Source organism: Cervus canadensis, chromosome 1 (assembly GCF_019320065.1).
Source record: "Cervus canadensis isolate Bull #8, Minnesota chromosome 1, ASM1932006v1, whole genome shotgun sequence".
Taxonomy (NCBI): Eukaryota; Metazoa; Chordata; class Mammalia; order Artiodactyla; family Cervidae; genus Cervus; species Cervus canadensis.
Genome location: NC_057386.1, coordinates 86,600,535 through 86,617,626, shown reverse-complemented (window position 1 = coordinate 86,617,626; position 17,092 = coordinate 86,600,535). Strand labels below are relative to the sequence as shown.

The 17,092-nt window shown below is 38.1% G+C and overlaps 1 protein-coding gene across 3 annotated transcripts in view; it reads right to left on the bottom strand.

The window, feature by feature from the left end:
• The window catches only part of SCLT1 (sodium channel and clathrin linker 1), a 223,806-nt gene that overhangs the window by 176,699 nt on the left and 30,015 nt on the right, over positions 1-17,092 (bottom strand). For all 3 annotated transcript variants that reach the window (XM_043486393.1, XM_043486394.1, XM_043486392.1), the window contains exons 3-5: positions 12,248-12,306; positions 11,619-11,691; positions 5,852-5,907 (exon numbers count right to left, since the gene is read on the bottom strand). In XM_043486393.1, coding sequence (XP_043342328.1) covers positions 5,852-5,907; positions 11,619-11,691; positions 12,248-12,306 — 188 coding nt within the window. The remainder of the gene's footprint in view (positions 1-5,851; positions 5,908-11,618; positions 11,692-12,247; positions 12,307-17,092) is intronic.

Sequence of the window (17,092 nt, the reverse complement as noted above, 5' to 3'; positions counted from 1 at the left end):
ACGAATGTGAAGAAGCTCAAGTCGAAAAGTTCTATGAAGACCTACAAAACCTTCTAGAATTAACACCAAAAAAAAAGTCCTTTTCATCAGAGGGGATAGTAAAGCAAAAGTAGGAAGTCAAGAGATAGCTGGAGTAAGGCAAGTTTGGCCTTGGAATAAAAAATGAAGCAGGGCAAAGACTAACAGAGTTTTGCCAAGAGAACGCACTGGTCATAGCAAACACCCTCTTCCAACAACACAAGAGATGACTCTACACATGGACATCACCAGATGGTCAATACAGAAATCAGATTGATTATCTTCTTTGTGGTAAAAGTTGGAGAAGCTCTATACAGTCAGCAAACACTTCTGGGACCTAACTGTGGCTCAGACCATGAGCTTCTTACTGCAAAATTCAGGCTTAAATTGAAGAGAGTAGGGAAAACCACTAGGCCATTCAGGTATGGCCTAAATCAAATCCCTTATGATTATACAGTGGAGGTGACAAATAGATTGAAGGGATTAGATCTGGTAGACAGAGTGCCTGAAGAACTATGGATGGAGGTTCATAGCATTGTACGGGAGGTGGTGACCAAAACCGTCCCCCAAAAAAAGAAATGCAAGAAGGCAAAGTAGCTGTCTGAAGAGGCCTTACAAATAGCAGAGATTAGAAAAGAAGGGAAAGGCAAAGGAGAAAGGGAAAAAGATACCAAACTGAATGCAGAGTTCCAGAGAATAGCAAAGAGAGATAGAAAAGCCTTCTTAAGTGAACAGTGCAAAGAAATAAGAGGAAAACAATAGAATGGCAAAGACTATTACAAGAAAATTACAGATACCAAGGGAACATTTCATGCAAAGATGGGCACAACAAAGGACAGAAACAGTGAGCAGAAGAGATTAAGACAACGTGGCACAAATATACAGAAAATCTATTAAAAAAAGAAAAAAGGTCTTAATGACCCAAATAACTGCAATCGTGTGAGCACTCAGAGCCAGACATCCTGGAGTGTGAAGGCAAGTGGGCCTTAGGAAGCACTACTATGAACAAACCTAGTAGAGGTGACAGAATGCCAGCTGAGCTATTTCAAATCCTAAAAAATGATGCTGTTAAAGGGGTGCACCCATTAAGTCAGCAAATTTGGAAAACTCATCACTAGAAAAGGTGAGCTTTCATTCTAATCCCAAAAAAAGGCAATGCCAAGGAATATTCAAACTACCATAGAACTGCACTCATTTTATATGCTAGCAAGATTATGCTCATAATACTTCAAGCTAAGCTTCAGTATCACGTAAACTGAAACCTTCCGGATGTACAAGCTGGATTTAGAAAAGAAGGAGGAACAAGAGATCAAATTGTCAGCATCCGCTGGATCAAAGAAAAATCAAGGCAATTCCAAAAAAATCTACTTCTGCTTCATTGACTACACTAAAGCCTCTGACTGTGTGGATTACAACCAACTGGAAAATTCTTAGAGATGGGGATACCAGACCACCTTACCTGTCTCCTGAGAAGCCTGTATGCAGAACGAGAAGCAACAGTTAAGACCAGACATGGAACAATGGACTGATTCCAAACTGGGAAAGGAGTACGTCAAGACTCTATGTTGTCACCCGGCTTATTTAACTTATATGCAGAGGACATCATGTGAAATGTTGGGCTGGATGACTCAGAAGCTGGAATCAAGATTGCTGGGAGAAATATCAACAACCTCAGATATGTCACTCTAACTGCAGAAAGTGAAGAGGAACTAAAGAGCCTACTGCTGATGGGGGTGAAAGAGGAGAGTGGAAAAAGTTGGCTTAAAACTCAACATTCAAAAAACTGTGATTATCGCATTCAGTCCCATCACTTCAGGGCAAATAGATGGGGAAAAAGTGGAAGCAGTGACTGATTTTATTTTTTTGGGCTCCAAAATCACTGCAGACAATGACTGTAGCCATGAAATTAAAAGATGCTTGCTCCTTGGAAGGAAAGCTATGACAAACCCAGACAGTGTATTAAAAACCAGAGATAACACTTCGTCGACAAAGGTCTGAATAGTTAAAGCTATGGTTTCTCTAGTAGTCATGTATGGATGTGACAGCTGGACCATAAAGAAGGCTGAGCACCGAAGAATTGATGCTATCGAGTTATGGGGCTAGAAGACTCTTGAGAGTCCCCTGGACAGCAAGGAGATCAAACTAGTCCATCCTAAGGAAAATCAACCCTGAATATTCAATGGAAGGACTGATGCTGAAGATGAAGTTCCAATACTTTGGCCACTTGATGCAAAGATCCCATTCACTGGAAAAGACCCTGATGCTGGAAAAGATTGAGGCCAGGAGGAGAAACTGGTGACAGAGGATGAGATGGCTCGACAGCATCACTTGACTTGATGGACATGAGTCTGAACAAATTCTGGGAGATGGTGAAGGACAGGGAAGTCTGACATGCTACAGTCCATGGGCTTGCAAAGAGAAGGACACGATTTATCAACTGAACAACAACAATTTAGTAAGTAATAAATATTATGAATTATTGGATGCATGTCTTATGACCTCACCAAATATTAAATCTGAAGGTACATGATTTCAGATTACTTTCAGCAGTTCAGTAATGTAATTTAAGGATGAAAGGTTTCCCTATCTTTCCCTTCTTCCCATCTCATTGCGTTTCTGATATCTACTATCATGGTTACAAATGTACAGCTACAGTAGCTTCAACATAACACTTTCTAAAATGCGGTAGTTCATGGGGTCGCAAAGGGTCAGACGCAACTGAACTGAACTGATCTGAAAATGACAAGGAACTAACTGAAAGGAGCTAAGTTTTCTTCTTGCCAGTCTCTCTTCTTGGCAGCAAAAGAATCTTCCCAGTGGCACTACTACAGACTGTCCCTTACTTCACTGGATAAAAGTGAATCTCATGTTTATACTTAAACCAATCCCTGACATGAGAAATGTGCATGAGTTTATAATCTAAGATTTATCACCTGAGATTGTGGAAGAAGCTCATATCCTCTGAGCGCAATGAAACTGGAACAAAATCAGGGTTATATGAACTATGAAAGAAGGGGAAAATAGCTCTTACAGAGGCAATGATTGTCTTTCAAATCCTCAATAATAAAATAAAAAATAATAACAATAAAAAGTAGTATTTACTTAGTGCCAGACAGTGCTGTACATATATTTACTCACTATATAACCCAATTTCCTTCCTCTGGCAAGTTATGAGAAGGAAATATGATACTGAAGAAAATAAGACAAAAACAAAATAAAAACTAGTATATTCTCCACATGAATTGCATTTCAAGGAATAGACTAAAAATGAGGATGATATAACGAATATTTTTTTCACCTCTTCCTAAGTCTCATAAAATGACTTCACTATTGTCTATTTGTAATCAATTCCTAGGTAATATTCAGCTGTATACAATGCAGTAGAATGTTTCCCAAACCCAAAACGTGGAACTGCCTACTCCTGTATGACCCAAGCCACGGCCAGCCTCCGTTACTCTGACCTGGTCATATCCAAAACACGCTCCTTAAACGATACACTCTTTGATTTTGCAGCCCTTAACAGCAATGCTTAATTGAAAGCAGGATACTGCCCGAAAGACAGAGTTTACTTTAAAACCTGATAACACTGAGTTATTTAAAGTGCCTTTTAACAAGCTCAGGATCCATTTTTTCTCATTTCCCTCTTATACTCAGAATAAATACATTTATGAGCCACGACTGCAGCACTATTAAAACAGTAAAGGCAGATTTTTAGAGGACTGGTTTCAAAAGACCTGGACATAAAAGGAAGAGTACGGGGTCAAATAAAGGAAACGACTAAATCATTGTCTCATTCATGTAACACCGTATTATCCTCAAAACATTAAAATACAAACTTTACTTACATATACTGGTGATTCAAAAATCTTAGTAATACTCTTTACTAGGAAGATCATAGTCTGTCTCATAATTATTGTGAAAAACAACAGTGCATCATAAAAAAGTTAGAAAACTTTTCATGGGAAAAACCAGAAATAAATGAGAAAAATGGAAAATCTAGTTAAGAGATTTACATAGAAGAATGCAAACAAAGGAATGCCAAACTTTAAAAAGATTTCTTAATTTTTTTGGTTTAGTTTTATGTCAACAACAAAAGTTCTATCAGATCTCAGTCCAGTTACATAACCTTCAAAAGTTAAACTTGGAATAGATTAACCCTGAACATTTTTAAAAGAAAACGTGTGAGAAGATCTTTATGACCACAAGCTGAAAGGATTTGTTAGAGACACAAAGATCAACAACCATAAGAGAAAAGATAGATATATTCAACTACCTCAAGATTTTAGAAAAATAAAATTCTGTTGATCAAACGTATCACAACCTGGAAACAGGAATCTGAAATGCACCTATTGTCTAACACAACAAATGGGCCACTGGCACTCATTATTCATTCTCATCCCTTTCCATTTTCTAGCATCTTTTATAGTAATTAAAATTCTAAAACTGTATTTCCCAAATTTCCTTGCAGCTGGTGTGCTGTATGGGATTAGTTTCAGCAGTGAGAGGCACTTGAGGGGGATATGGAAGGTAGAAGTGAGCTGAGAATATTTTCCTGTAGGTATGATAGATGGCAAGCAAAACTGGCAGACTTGAGTGCTCTTGAAATCAGCAACCCATAGTCCACTTTTCAGTGTCAAGTTTTCAGCTTCATGAAAATGATGTTGTAGTGGTGGCTATAGCAGCATAAATTCCTGAACACAGCATCTCAGCCTCTATGGTATGACTCTAAAACCAATGATCTTACCTACATTTTAACTGAAAGTTACTAAATCTCTTATTTGTTTGAAATGCCTACAATGGGTATGGTTAACACTGACTGGCACACCAACAAATACTGACAATACAGATTATATAAATTTACTAAGGGAAAGATAAACAAATAGAAAATGGGAAAAAGAAATGAATGTGCATTTCATGAGAAATCACATGGGTAAGGAAATACATGAAAAATGGTTGAACATTTCGGGAGTCAGAAAATGCAAATTAAAACCACAATGAAATACTATTTAGGACTCAAAATAATAAAAATTAAGAAACCTGGTAAGGGCAAGTGTTGATGAAAGATATGGATCAATAAAAACTCATAAATGTCACTTGTGGGATGAAAATTGGTATAGCCACTTTGGAAATTAAACTGGCAATATATTGCAGAATTGAATACCACATGGCCTATGGCCCAGCAATTTCATCCCTTGAAATTCTTCTATCTGTGCATGATACGGAGTGAAAAAAAGTATGTCTCAGAAGACTAAATAATACTGTTTTATATAAGTTTTTAAAAAAACATAAAAATAGTATATCATTAGGCATAGATATATCTATAAAAATTTAAAAAGCAAGGGAATGATAAAATTTCAAGAGAGTATTAACTGCTGGCAGAGGGAAGGAGAGGGATGACGTAGGGAAAGAAAACATGGATAGGTGCACCAGTATTGATAACATTTTAGCTCTTAAATGGATGGTGGGCTGACAGGCTTTCTTTTTATTGGTATGTTTCCTAACGTATTTATATATTACATGCTATTCTACTACTAATGATGGCTAACATTTATAAAGTGTTTATTATATACCCTATTTTAAGCAGTTACTTTGTCCTTTATAGTCAGCTCTATGAAACAGGTTCTGCTATTATCTCCCATTTATAGATGAGGAAAAGCACAAAGAGGTTAAGTAACTGTCCAAGGTCACATACCTAGAAAGCAACGGAGCCAGGAGTCAAAGAGGACATCAGGCCCCAGAGCCCACATTCATAACCAGGATACTAAATGAATAAATACCAAGTAACAATAAAAGTTACCTAAGACAAAAATAAAATAACAGTTAATTGATCTACCTTTCATTTTCCTTGACGACATTTTCAAACTGTAGTTTCATCTCACCCATCTGTTTCTGAAAGAATAAAATATAGCTGTAGGAAAACATCTTCAAGACAATTAGATCTATATTAACAGTTCTTTCATATGCAAGCAATCGGTGACACTAGTCTATAGATAAGAAATAATTATTCTTCACTTCTAACAATAAATATTAGATATTTTAATGATATAGAGAATATTCTGAATAGAATATAAATAAAACTTTCTTATGTAATATATTAATATTTATAAATAATTTGTAAGATTTATAGATGCTTATAGTAAAAGAGATGAAACATATTCCTCAATATGTCACTGTAAGAAATACTAGATGATCCCTAGACCTTGACTATATGTCTTGTTTCATCCTACTTTAGGTGGAAGTCCATATAAGTGTGCTTAAATTTTGAAAAGTAAAATGTCAATGGTGAAAAAAAGCAAATAAAGATCTTCTTTAGCAATAATTCATTCAGTCTCTGATTGACCTCTTTTATTAGTTGTTATTTATTAATTATTAATAATTGTTAATATAATTAATATAATTATTATGTATTAATCTCTCTGCATATACAAGGCTGCTACAGTAAACCAATGTGGTTAATAATACACACAGTAGTAGGAAATACAGTTAAAAAAATAATAATAAAATCACCAATTAAAATACCAGTAAGAATAAAATACATATTGAAAAGGGAATGAAATGAAGGTATTTCTAATTTTTTCTGAGGGGTTAAAGGGATTGTAAGATTTCAACAGAAAAGGAAGGACATTTCGAGCAGGGTGAAATATGAGTAAAAGCAAAGAAGCAAAAAATATTAGCCAACACAGTCAGAGTCGTCAGTTCTCAATAAGAGTAAATGAGCAAATGGAGATCAGGAAGGAGGCCATGTAAAACCATACTTAAAACAAAACTGCAATCAACTCATGATCTGCCCATTAGTCTTGGTTGGGTACCCACAGCTAAAGGAGAAGTGCCAAGCCTGGAGTGAACCTGGCAAGGGCAGGGTGGAACAGGCAGAGCTCCAAGCCTTTCTCTCTTCCTGAGAAAGCTCAAGGCAGCTTGGTCTAGGAAACCAGTAACAGCCAATTATAACTACAAAGTTGGCTTGAAAGGTGAACCTTTCCCAGCTCCCTGCTGTGCCTGAATCACAATTAAATAAAAATGAATGAATTCACTACCAGATAATTGAGAACTGACCATACATGGAGCAAAGCAATGAGAGGTAAAATTGGAAAGGCAGGTGGCAGGTCTTGAATGTCATGCTAACTAAGAGGTTTGGACTTTATTGTAGCAATTATTCTTGCTTTGTATTTTTTAATTCTTTAAAATTTTCAAAAATGTTAGTGTATCTTGAAAAACATTATTCAAATAATCAGGTGGGGTATATGCATTAATATGGATTCAGGGTAAATTATTATAGTAATGCTAAAGATTTTTTACTGTAAAATATTGCAAAATATTTAAGAGTTGGAAGGAAATAAAATTCAGCAGTATCTTTCTTATCATCAAAATTTCCCCAATTATTTACATTTTCTGGAAGAAAATCTTTCACATAGAGAATTATTAAGAAAATTTTCCTGCTTTTGAGATAACATTATTTTTTGACTGGTTCACTAAAATAAACCATAAAGACTACTGCTAATCAATAATATCTATGTGAGCAAGTGTTCTTAGAAGTAGCTGTCAACATCTTTTTTCTCCCTAAATGTAGCAACTATTCTTATCACAGACCCTTGGGCATTCTGCTACACCTACCTCTTTGAAATTAATCCAGTAATCACTTTTAGATTGAGAATGACAAATGGAAAAATGAAGTTAAATATCTTAGTAAACTAGCAGATTAAAGAGATAAATGAGTCAGACTGATTATAGAAAAAATTGAAAATTTAAGTTTAATTTCTAGAAACTAGATATTCTATTTTACAACTAACAAACCACAAGTCATTAATTTTGAGAGAGTGAATTCAGCAGAAACTTTAGGCTCACTATCCTAAAAACTGGAGAAGGAAATGGCAACCCACTCCAGTATTCTTCCCTGGAGAATCCCCCAGACAGCGGAGCCTGGCAGGCTACAGTCCACAAGGTTGCAAGAGTCAGACATGACTTAGCGACTGAAGAGAGAGAGAGATCCTAAAAATAAAAGCATCAATTCTTCGGCGCTCAGCTTTCCTTATAGTTCAACTCTCACATCCATACATGACTAGTGGAAAACCACAGCTTTGACCAGATGGGCCTTTGTCGGCAAAGTCACGTCTCTGATTTTTAATACACTGTCTAGGTTGATTAAAGCTTTTCTTCCAAGGGGCATACGTCTTTTAATTTCATGGCTGCAGTCACCATCTGCAGTGATTCTGGAGCCCAAGAATATAGTCTGTCACTGTTTCCATGTTTCCCGTCTACTTGCCCTGAAGTGATGGGACCAGATGCCATGATCTTAGTTTTTTGAATGTTGAGTTTACAGCCAGCTTTTTCACTCTCTTCTTTCATTTTCAAGAGGCTCTTTAGTTCTCTTCACTTTCTGACATAAGGGTGGTGTCATCTGCATATCTAAGGTTATTGATATTTCTATCGGCAATCTTGATTCCAGCTTGTGCTTCTTCCAGCCCAGCGTTTCTCATGATGTACTCTGCATATAAGTTAAATAAGTAGGGTGACAATATGCAGCCTTGACGTCCTCCTTTTCCTATTTGGAACCAGTCTGTTGCTCCATGTCCAGTTATAACTGTTGCTTCCTGACCTGCATATAGGTTTCTCAAGAGGCAGGTCAGGTGGTCTGGTATTCCCATCTCTTTCAGAATTTTCCACAGTTCATGGTGATCCACACAGGCAAAGGCTTTGGCATAGTCAATAAAGCAGAAATAGATGTTTTTCTGGAACTCTCTTGCTTTTTCAATGATCCAGCGGATGTTGGCAATTTAGTCGCTGGTTTCTCTGCCTTTTCTAAAACCAGCTTGAACATCTGGAAGTTCACGGTTCACGTATTGCTGAAGCCTGGCTTGGAGAATTTTAAGCATTACTTTACTAGTGTGTAAGATGAGTGCAATTGTGTGGTAGTTTGAACATTCTTTGGCATCTCCTTTCTTTGGGATTGGAATGAAAACTGACCTCTTCTAGTCCTGTGGCTACTGCTGAGTTTTCCAAATTTGCTGGCATATTGAGTGCAGCACTTTCACAGCATCATCTTTCAGGATTTGAAATAGCTCAACTGGAATTCCATCACCTCCACTAGCTTTGTTCATAGTGATGCTTCCTAAGGCCTACTTGACTTCACATTCCAGGATGTCTGGCTCTAGGTGAGTGATCACACCATCGTGATTATCTGGGTCACGAAGATCTTTTTTGTATAATTCTTCTGTGTATTCTTGCCACCTCTTCTTAATATCTTCTGCTTCTGCTAGGTCCCTACCATTTCTGTCCTTTATTGAGCCCATCTTTGCATGAAATGTTCCCTTGGTATCTCTCATTTTCTTGAAGAGATCTTTAGTCTTTCCCATTCTTTTTTTCCCTTTATTTCTTTGCACTGATCGCTGAGGAAGGCTTTCTAATCTCTCCTTGCTATTCTTTGGAACTCTGCATTCAAATGGGAACATCTTTCCTTCTCTCCTTTGCTTTTCACTTCTCTTCTTCTCACAGCTATTTGTAAGGCCTCCTCAACAGGCATTTTGCCTTTTTGCATTTCTTTTCCATGGGGATGGTCTTGATCCCTGTCTCCTGTACAATGTCACAAACTTCCGTCTATAGTTCATCAGGCACTCTATCAGATCTAGTCCTTTAAATCTATTTCTCACTTCCACTGTATAATCAATAAGGGATTTGATTTACGTCATACCTGAATGGTCTAGTTGTTTTCCCTACTTTCTTCAATTTAAGTCTGAATTTGACAATAAGGAGTTCATGATCTGAGCCAACGTCAGCTCCCGGTCTTGTTTTTGCTGACTGTATAGAGCTTCTCCATCTTTCGCTGCAAAGAATATAACCAGTCTGATTTCGGTGTTGACCATCTGGTGATGTCCATGTGTAGAGTCTTCTCCTGTGTTGTTGGAAGAGGGTGTTTGCTATGACCAGTGTGTTCTCTTGGCAAAACTCTATTAGCCCTTGCCCTGCTTCATTCTGTACTCCAAGGCCAAATTTGCCTGTTACTCCAGGTGTTTCTTGATTTCCTACTTTTGCATTCCAGTCCCCTATAATGAAAAGGACATCTTTTTTGGGTGTTAGTTCTAGAAGGTCTTGTGGGTCTTCATAGAAGCATTCAACTTCAGCTTCTTCAGCGTTACTGGTTGGGGCATAGGCTTGGATTACCATGATATTGAATGGTTTGCCTTGGAAATGAATGAGATCATTCTGTCATTTTTGAGATTGCATCCAAGTACTGCATTTCGAACTCTTTTGTTGACCATGATGGCTACTCCATTTCTTCTAAGGGATTCCTCCCCACAGTAGTAGATATAATAGTCATCTGAGTTAAAATCACCCATTCCAGTCCATTTTAGTTAGCTGATTCCTAGAATGTCAACATTCACTCTTGCCATCTCCTGTTTGACCACTTCCAATTTGCCTTGATTCATGGACCTAACATTCCAGGATCCTATGCAATATTGCTCTTTATAGCATTGGACCTTGCTTCTATGACCAGTCCCATCCACAACTGGGTATTGTTTTTGCTTTGGCTCCATCCCTTCATTCTTTCTGGAGTTCTTTCTCCACTGATCTCCATATTGGGCACCTACGGACCTGGGGAGTTCCTCTTTCAGTATCATTTTGCCTTCTCATATTGTTCATGGGGTTTTCAAGGCAAGAATACTGAAATGGTTTGCAATTCCCTTCTGCAGTGGACCACATTCTGTCAGACCTCTACACCATGACCCGTCCGTCTTGGGTGTCCCCACACGGCAAGAAAACATTATAGAGGTTCCTTTAAAAATAGAAAGCAGAATTACCATGTGATCCAACAATCCCATTCCTGGGCATAGTCCAAAAAATACTAATTCTAAAACTCTAATTCAAAAAGATATATGCACCCCAATGTTCATAGCAGCACAATCTGCAACATCCAAGACTTGGGAGCAACATAAGTATCTATTAACACATGAACAGATAAAAAAGATGTGTGATATATATAAACACATACACACACATATATGTGTAAACACACATATACACAATGGAATATTACTCAAGCCATACAGAATGAAATAATGCATTTGCAGCAACATGGATGGTCTTAGAAATTAACATCTAAGAAAACTAAGTCAGAGAAAGACAAATATCATACAATATCACTCATATGTGGAATCAAAAATTAATACAAATTAACAGAAACAGACTCACTGACATAGAAAACAAGCTTATGGTTGCCAAAAGGGAAAGAGGGAAGAGGGATAAATTAGGGGTTTATAGATACAGACTATATAGGGAATTACAGATACAGGTGTTTATAGATATACACTATTATATATAAAACAAACAACAAGGACCTACTGTACAGAACCGGGAACTAGATTCAGTTTCTTATAATAACTTATAATGGCAAATAGTCTGAGAAGGAATACACATATATACACAAACACATAAATGTGGATGACAGAATCAGTTTGCTGGACACTTGAAACTAACACAATGCTGTAAATTGAGTATAGGTAAATGTCTTCTTCCTTATCAAAGGATATTTGAAGAAACAATGTCTATTTACTTTTTCTTTTTTTAAAGAAAATATTACCAAAGGGTTAATACCTATGATTTCATACCTGATAATATTTCAGCTGACCATTTAGTTCTTCCAAATGCTTATCATTCTCAGTTATAAGAGGAACTAAAAAGCTAAGAAAAAATGCAAAGTTAGAAAGATGCATATTCTGTTTAATCTAGTTTAATAAATATATAACATGAGATAAATAAACATCAGAACTTGTATGTTAATTTCCGCCATCAAAACTTTTATATTAATTTTCTCCATAGCAATCAATACGTTACCTTTTTCCTAAACCAGAGATTCTCAGAGCCTTAGCTCAATTAATATTTCAAGCTGAATAATTTTTTTTTATTATAGGGGCTGACCTATGCACTGTAGGATGTTTAGCAGCATTACTGGCCTCTGCCCGTTAGATACCAGTGCCCTTGCCCTCCACAACAGTGACAAGCAAAACTGTTAGCAGACATCGTCAAGTATTTGAGGAGGGAAGGGAAGCAAAATCACCCAGTTGAGAGCCACTCTTAGAGATGATGATAGCAGCTTTTTTTCCCTTGTCAATTCAATGACAGGTCATTTAAACCTCATTAGAGCAGACTAGAAGACAAACAATCCTAAGACTAAAAAAAATGTTTTAACAATAATTAAACATAATTAAGAAAATATTTTCTGGTAACTCAACCTTACCTTTGGTCACCTGCCGAGTTTTCTAATGTGTCGTCTCCATCTCCTTTGAAGACACCTTTCTGTAACAGAAAATAATGCATCTTAAAATTTTATTTTCTCATATCATTCGAGCCTCAACTGACAATAGTTTAAAATTAAATACATTTAAAAATTTTATAACCTTAGAAAATCTGTTACTGCAATTACAAAAGAGAAAGAAAAAATAATTGATGCTGAAAATTCTCACTAAATGTTAACACCTGTACATAATAAAACTCTTGGTAAACTAGAAATAGGAAGAAAATTCTCAATTGATAAAGAATATCTACCAAAAGCCTATATCGATTTCGATTCTTGACAGTGAAACATCAGAAGCGCTGCACAAGATTCAGTAATAATACAAGGCTGCTCATCAGCACTGCTGAAATTCAACGTTGTACCAAAGGCTCCAATCAGTGGAATCTGCTACAGGGACAGGGAGCTGGAGACCTAAAGCTGAAAAGGAAGATGCAACACTGTTCTCATTCACAGACAATTTCTGTTAGCCTAGAAAACTCTCTCTATAATCTACCAATTATAAAGACCGAAAATAGAGTATACCAAGTCGCCAGATATAACTGCATCTCCAGATCTGATTGGGGGTGGCTGGAGTTTTGATTAGGACTAGAGCACACGGGGCTAGAAATAAAGACGAGGAGGGACAAACATTCAGGAGTATCAAGAAAGGGTGAGTAACAAGGAGCAAGATGAACAAGGCAGCAAACGGATGGTCTGGAAGGACCGGGGGAAGATCTGGGAACGAAACTCCTTAAAGTAAGGTGGCAGGAAGAGATGACACTCGTCAGAAGAGGGGAACAGATACAGCGTAACACTGAAAGAGGTGGACAACGCTGGGAAGTAGAGTGAGGGCTAAAAGACTGGGGAGGCAGGGGAGGAAGGTGGGCTGGATAACATGGGCAAGAAGGACCAGAAACAGTAAGTGGAGGCAGGGATTGGAATGGAAAAATTAGAGGTAGTTTTCCTGTCATTGCTTTTTTTTTAGTGGCATTTCTGTACTTATCTTGTGAAAATGAGTAACCAGCAGAAACTGAGAGCTGCTCCAGCAACTATCTCACTACTGCTGGCATCATCCTGTGTCGGAATGCCCATTATGAGATACAGAAAAACAGATATGATTTGTGGTTACCAGAGGTGCAGTGTAAGGGGAGGGAGAAATGGATGAAGTTGGTCAAAAGGCACAATTTATAAGATCCACTTAAAAGATAAACAAGTACTAGGGGTATAAAGAAAGAAAGAAAGAAAGAAAGAAGTGAAGTCACTCAGTCGTGTCCGACTCTTTGCGACCCCATGGACTGTAGACTACCAGGCTCCTCTGTCCATGGGATTTTCCAGGCAACAGTACTGGAGTGGATTGCCATTTCCTTCTCCAGGGGATCTTCCTGACCCAGGGATCGAACCCAAGTCTCCCACACTGTGGGCAGACGCTTTACCATCTGAGCCACCAGGGAATCCCTAGGGATATAAAGTACAATATAATTAAGATTAACATTGTTGTCAGTGGGTCCTTCCTATACAATAAGTCTAGTTACCATCTATCACCTGACAAAGATACATTATTGACCCTTTTTTCCACATTGTATATTGCATTCTGTGAGTCATATATTTTGAAAGTTAACTTAAATGTTCCATACCTATTTCAAACATGCCCCAACCCTGCCTCCCTTCAGGCAAGCAGTTTATTCTCTGCATCTCTGGCTGTGTTTCTCTTTTGTCATTTTCATCCATCTGTTTTAAGATTTCATATATAAGGGAAATGATACAGTAATTTGTCCTTCTCTGTCCGACTTATTTCACTAAGTATAATACCATCTAGGACCATACATGTCAACATAAATGCAGAGATTTCATTCTTTTCTTATGGCTGATTATGAAGACCTAGAAGACCTTCTAGAACTAACACCCAAAAAAGATGTCCTTTTCATCACAGGGGACTGGAATGCAAAAGTAGGAGGTCAAGAGATACCTGGAGTAACAAACAAGAGATGCCGTGGAGTACAAAATGAAGCAGGGCAAAGGCTAAATGAGTTTTGCCAAGAGAACGCACTGGTCATAGCAAACACCCTCTACCAACAACACAAGAGAAGACTCTACACATGGACACGACCAGATGGTCAATACCGAAATCAGACTGATTATATCCTCTGTAGCCAAAGATGGAGACGTTCTACATAGTCAGAAAAAACAAACAAACAAAAAGACCGGGAACTGGCTGTGGCTCAGATTATGAACTAATTATTGCCAAATTTAGACTTAAGTTGAAGAAAGTAGGGGAAAACCACTAGACCATTCAGGTATGACCTAAATCAAATCCCTTATGACTACACAGTGGAAGTGAGAAATACATTCAAGGGATTAGATCTGATAGATAGAGTGCCTGAAGAACTATGGATGGAGGTTCGTGACACTGTACAGGAGGCAGTGATCCAGACCATCCCCAAGGGGAAAAATGCAAAAAGGCAAAATGGTCATCTGATGAGGCCTTACAAATAGCTGAGGGAAGAGAAGCTAAAGACAAAGGAGAAAAGGAAAGATATACCCATTTGAATGCAGAGTTTCAAACAACAGCAAGGAGAGATAAGAAAGCCTTCCTCAGTGATCAATGCAAAGAAACAGAGGAAAACAATAGAATGGGAAAGACTAGAGATCTCTTCAAGAAAATGAGAGATACCAAGGGAACATTTCATGCAAAGATGGGCTCAATAAAGGACAGAAATGGTAGGGACCTAGCAGAAGCAGAAGATATTAAGAAAAGGTGGCAAGAATACACAGAAGAATTATACAAAAAAGATCTTCGTGATCCAGATAATCACGATGGTGTGATCACTCACCTAGAGCCAGACATCCTGGAATGTGAAGTCAAGTGGGCCTTAGGAAGCATCACTATGAACAAAGCTAGTGGAGGTGATGGAATTCCAGTTGAGCTATTTCAAATCCTGAAAGATGATGCTGTGAAAGTGCTGCACTCAATATGCCAGCAAATTTGGAAAACTCAGCAGTGGCCACAGGACTGGAAAAGGTCAGTTTTCATTCCAATCCCAAAGAAAGGAGATGCCAAAGAATGTTCAAACTACCGCACAATTGCACTCATCTCACAGACTAGCAAAGTAATGCTCAAAATTCTCCAAGCCAGGCTTCAACAATACGTGTTAATCATGAACTTCTAGAGATTCAAGCTGGATTTAGATAAGGCAGAGGAACCAGAGATCAAATTGCCAAGATCCGTGGGATCACTGAAAAAGCAAGAGAGTGCAGAAAAACATCTACTTCTGCTTTGTTGACCACTGCAAAGCTTTTGACTGTGTGGGTCACAACAAACTGTGGAAAATTGTAAAGGAGATGGAAATATCAAACCACCTTACCTGCCTCCTGAGAAATCTGTATGCCAGCCAAGAAGCATCAGTATCAGATAACAAACAACAGACTGGTTTCAAATTGAGAAAGGAGTACGTCAAGGCTGTACATTGTAACCCTGCTTATTTAACTTATATACAGAGTACATCTTGCTAACTGCCAGGCTGGAGGAAGCACAAGCTGGAATCAAGATTGCCAGGAGAAATATCAATAACTTCAGATACACTGACAACACCACCCTTATGGCAAAAAGCGAAGAACTAAAGAGCCTCTTGATAAAAGTGAAAGAGAAGAGTGAAAAAGTTGGCTTAAAACTCAACATTCAGAAAACTAAGATCATGGCATCTGGTACAATCACTTCAAGGCAAATAGATGGGGAAACAGTGGAAACAGTGAGATTTTAGTTTTGGGAGGATTCCAAAAATCACTGCAGATGGTGACTGCAGCCATGAAATTAAAAGATACTTGCTCCTTGGAAGAAAAGCTATGACCAACCTAGACAGCATATTAAAAAGCAGAGACTTTACTTTGCCAACAAAGGTCCGTCTAGTCAAAGCTGTGGTTTTCCACTAGTCATGTATGGATGTGAGAGTTGAACCTTAAGGAAAGCTGAGCGCTGAAGAATTGACGCTTTTGAACTGCAGGGCTGGAGAAGACTCTTGAGAGTCCTTGGACTGTAAGGAGACCCAACCAGTCCATCCTAAAGGAAATCGGTCCTGAATATTCATTGAAAGGACTGATGCTAAAGCTGAAACTCCAATACTTTGGCCACCTGATGAGAAGAACTGACTCACTGGAAAAGATCCTGATGCTGGGAAAGACTGAACGCAGGAGGAGAAGGGGATGACAAAGGATGCAATGGTTGGATAGTATCACCGACTCAATGGACATGATTTTGAGCAAGTTCAGGAGTTGGTGATGGACAGGGAAGCCTGATGTGCTGCAGTCCATGGGGCTGCAAAGAGTCGGACAGGACTGAGTGACAGAAATGAACTGAACTGAATATTTCATTGGGCTTTCCTGGTGGTTCAGCAATAAAAAATCCACCTGACAATGAAGGAGGTGCAGGTTCAATCCCTGGGTGAGGAAGATTCCCTGGAGAAGGAAATGGTAACCACTCTAGTATTCTTGCCTGGGAAATGCCATGGACAGAGAAGCTTGGTGGGCTCCTCTGTCCATGTGGTTGCAAAGAGTTGCACATGATTTAGCTATTAAAGCAACAACAATATTCCATTGCACATATGTACCACATCTTCTTTATCCATTCATCTATTGATGGGCAGTTAGGGTTTTTCCATATCTTGGCTATTGCAAATAATGCTGCAATAACAAAATGGCGCATATATCTTTAGAATTAGTGTTTTTCTTTCTTTGAAAATGCTCAGATGTGGAATTGCTGGTTTGTATGGTAATTCTATTCTCCATGTTCAGAGGAGCCTCCATACATTTTCCACA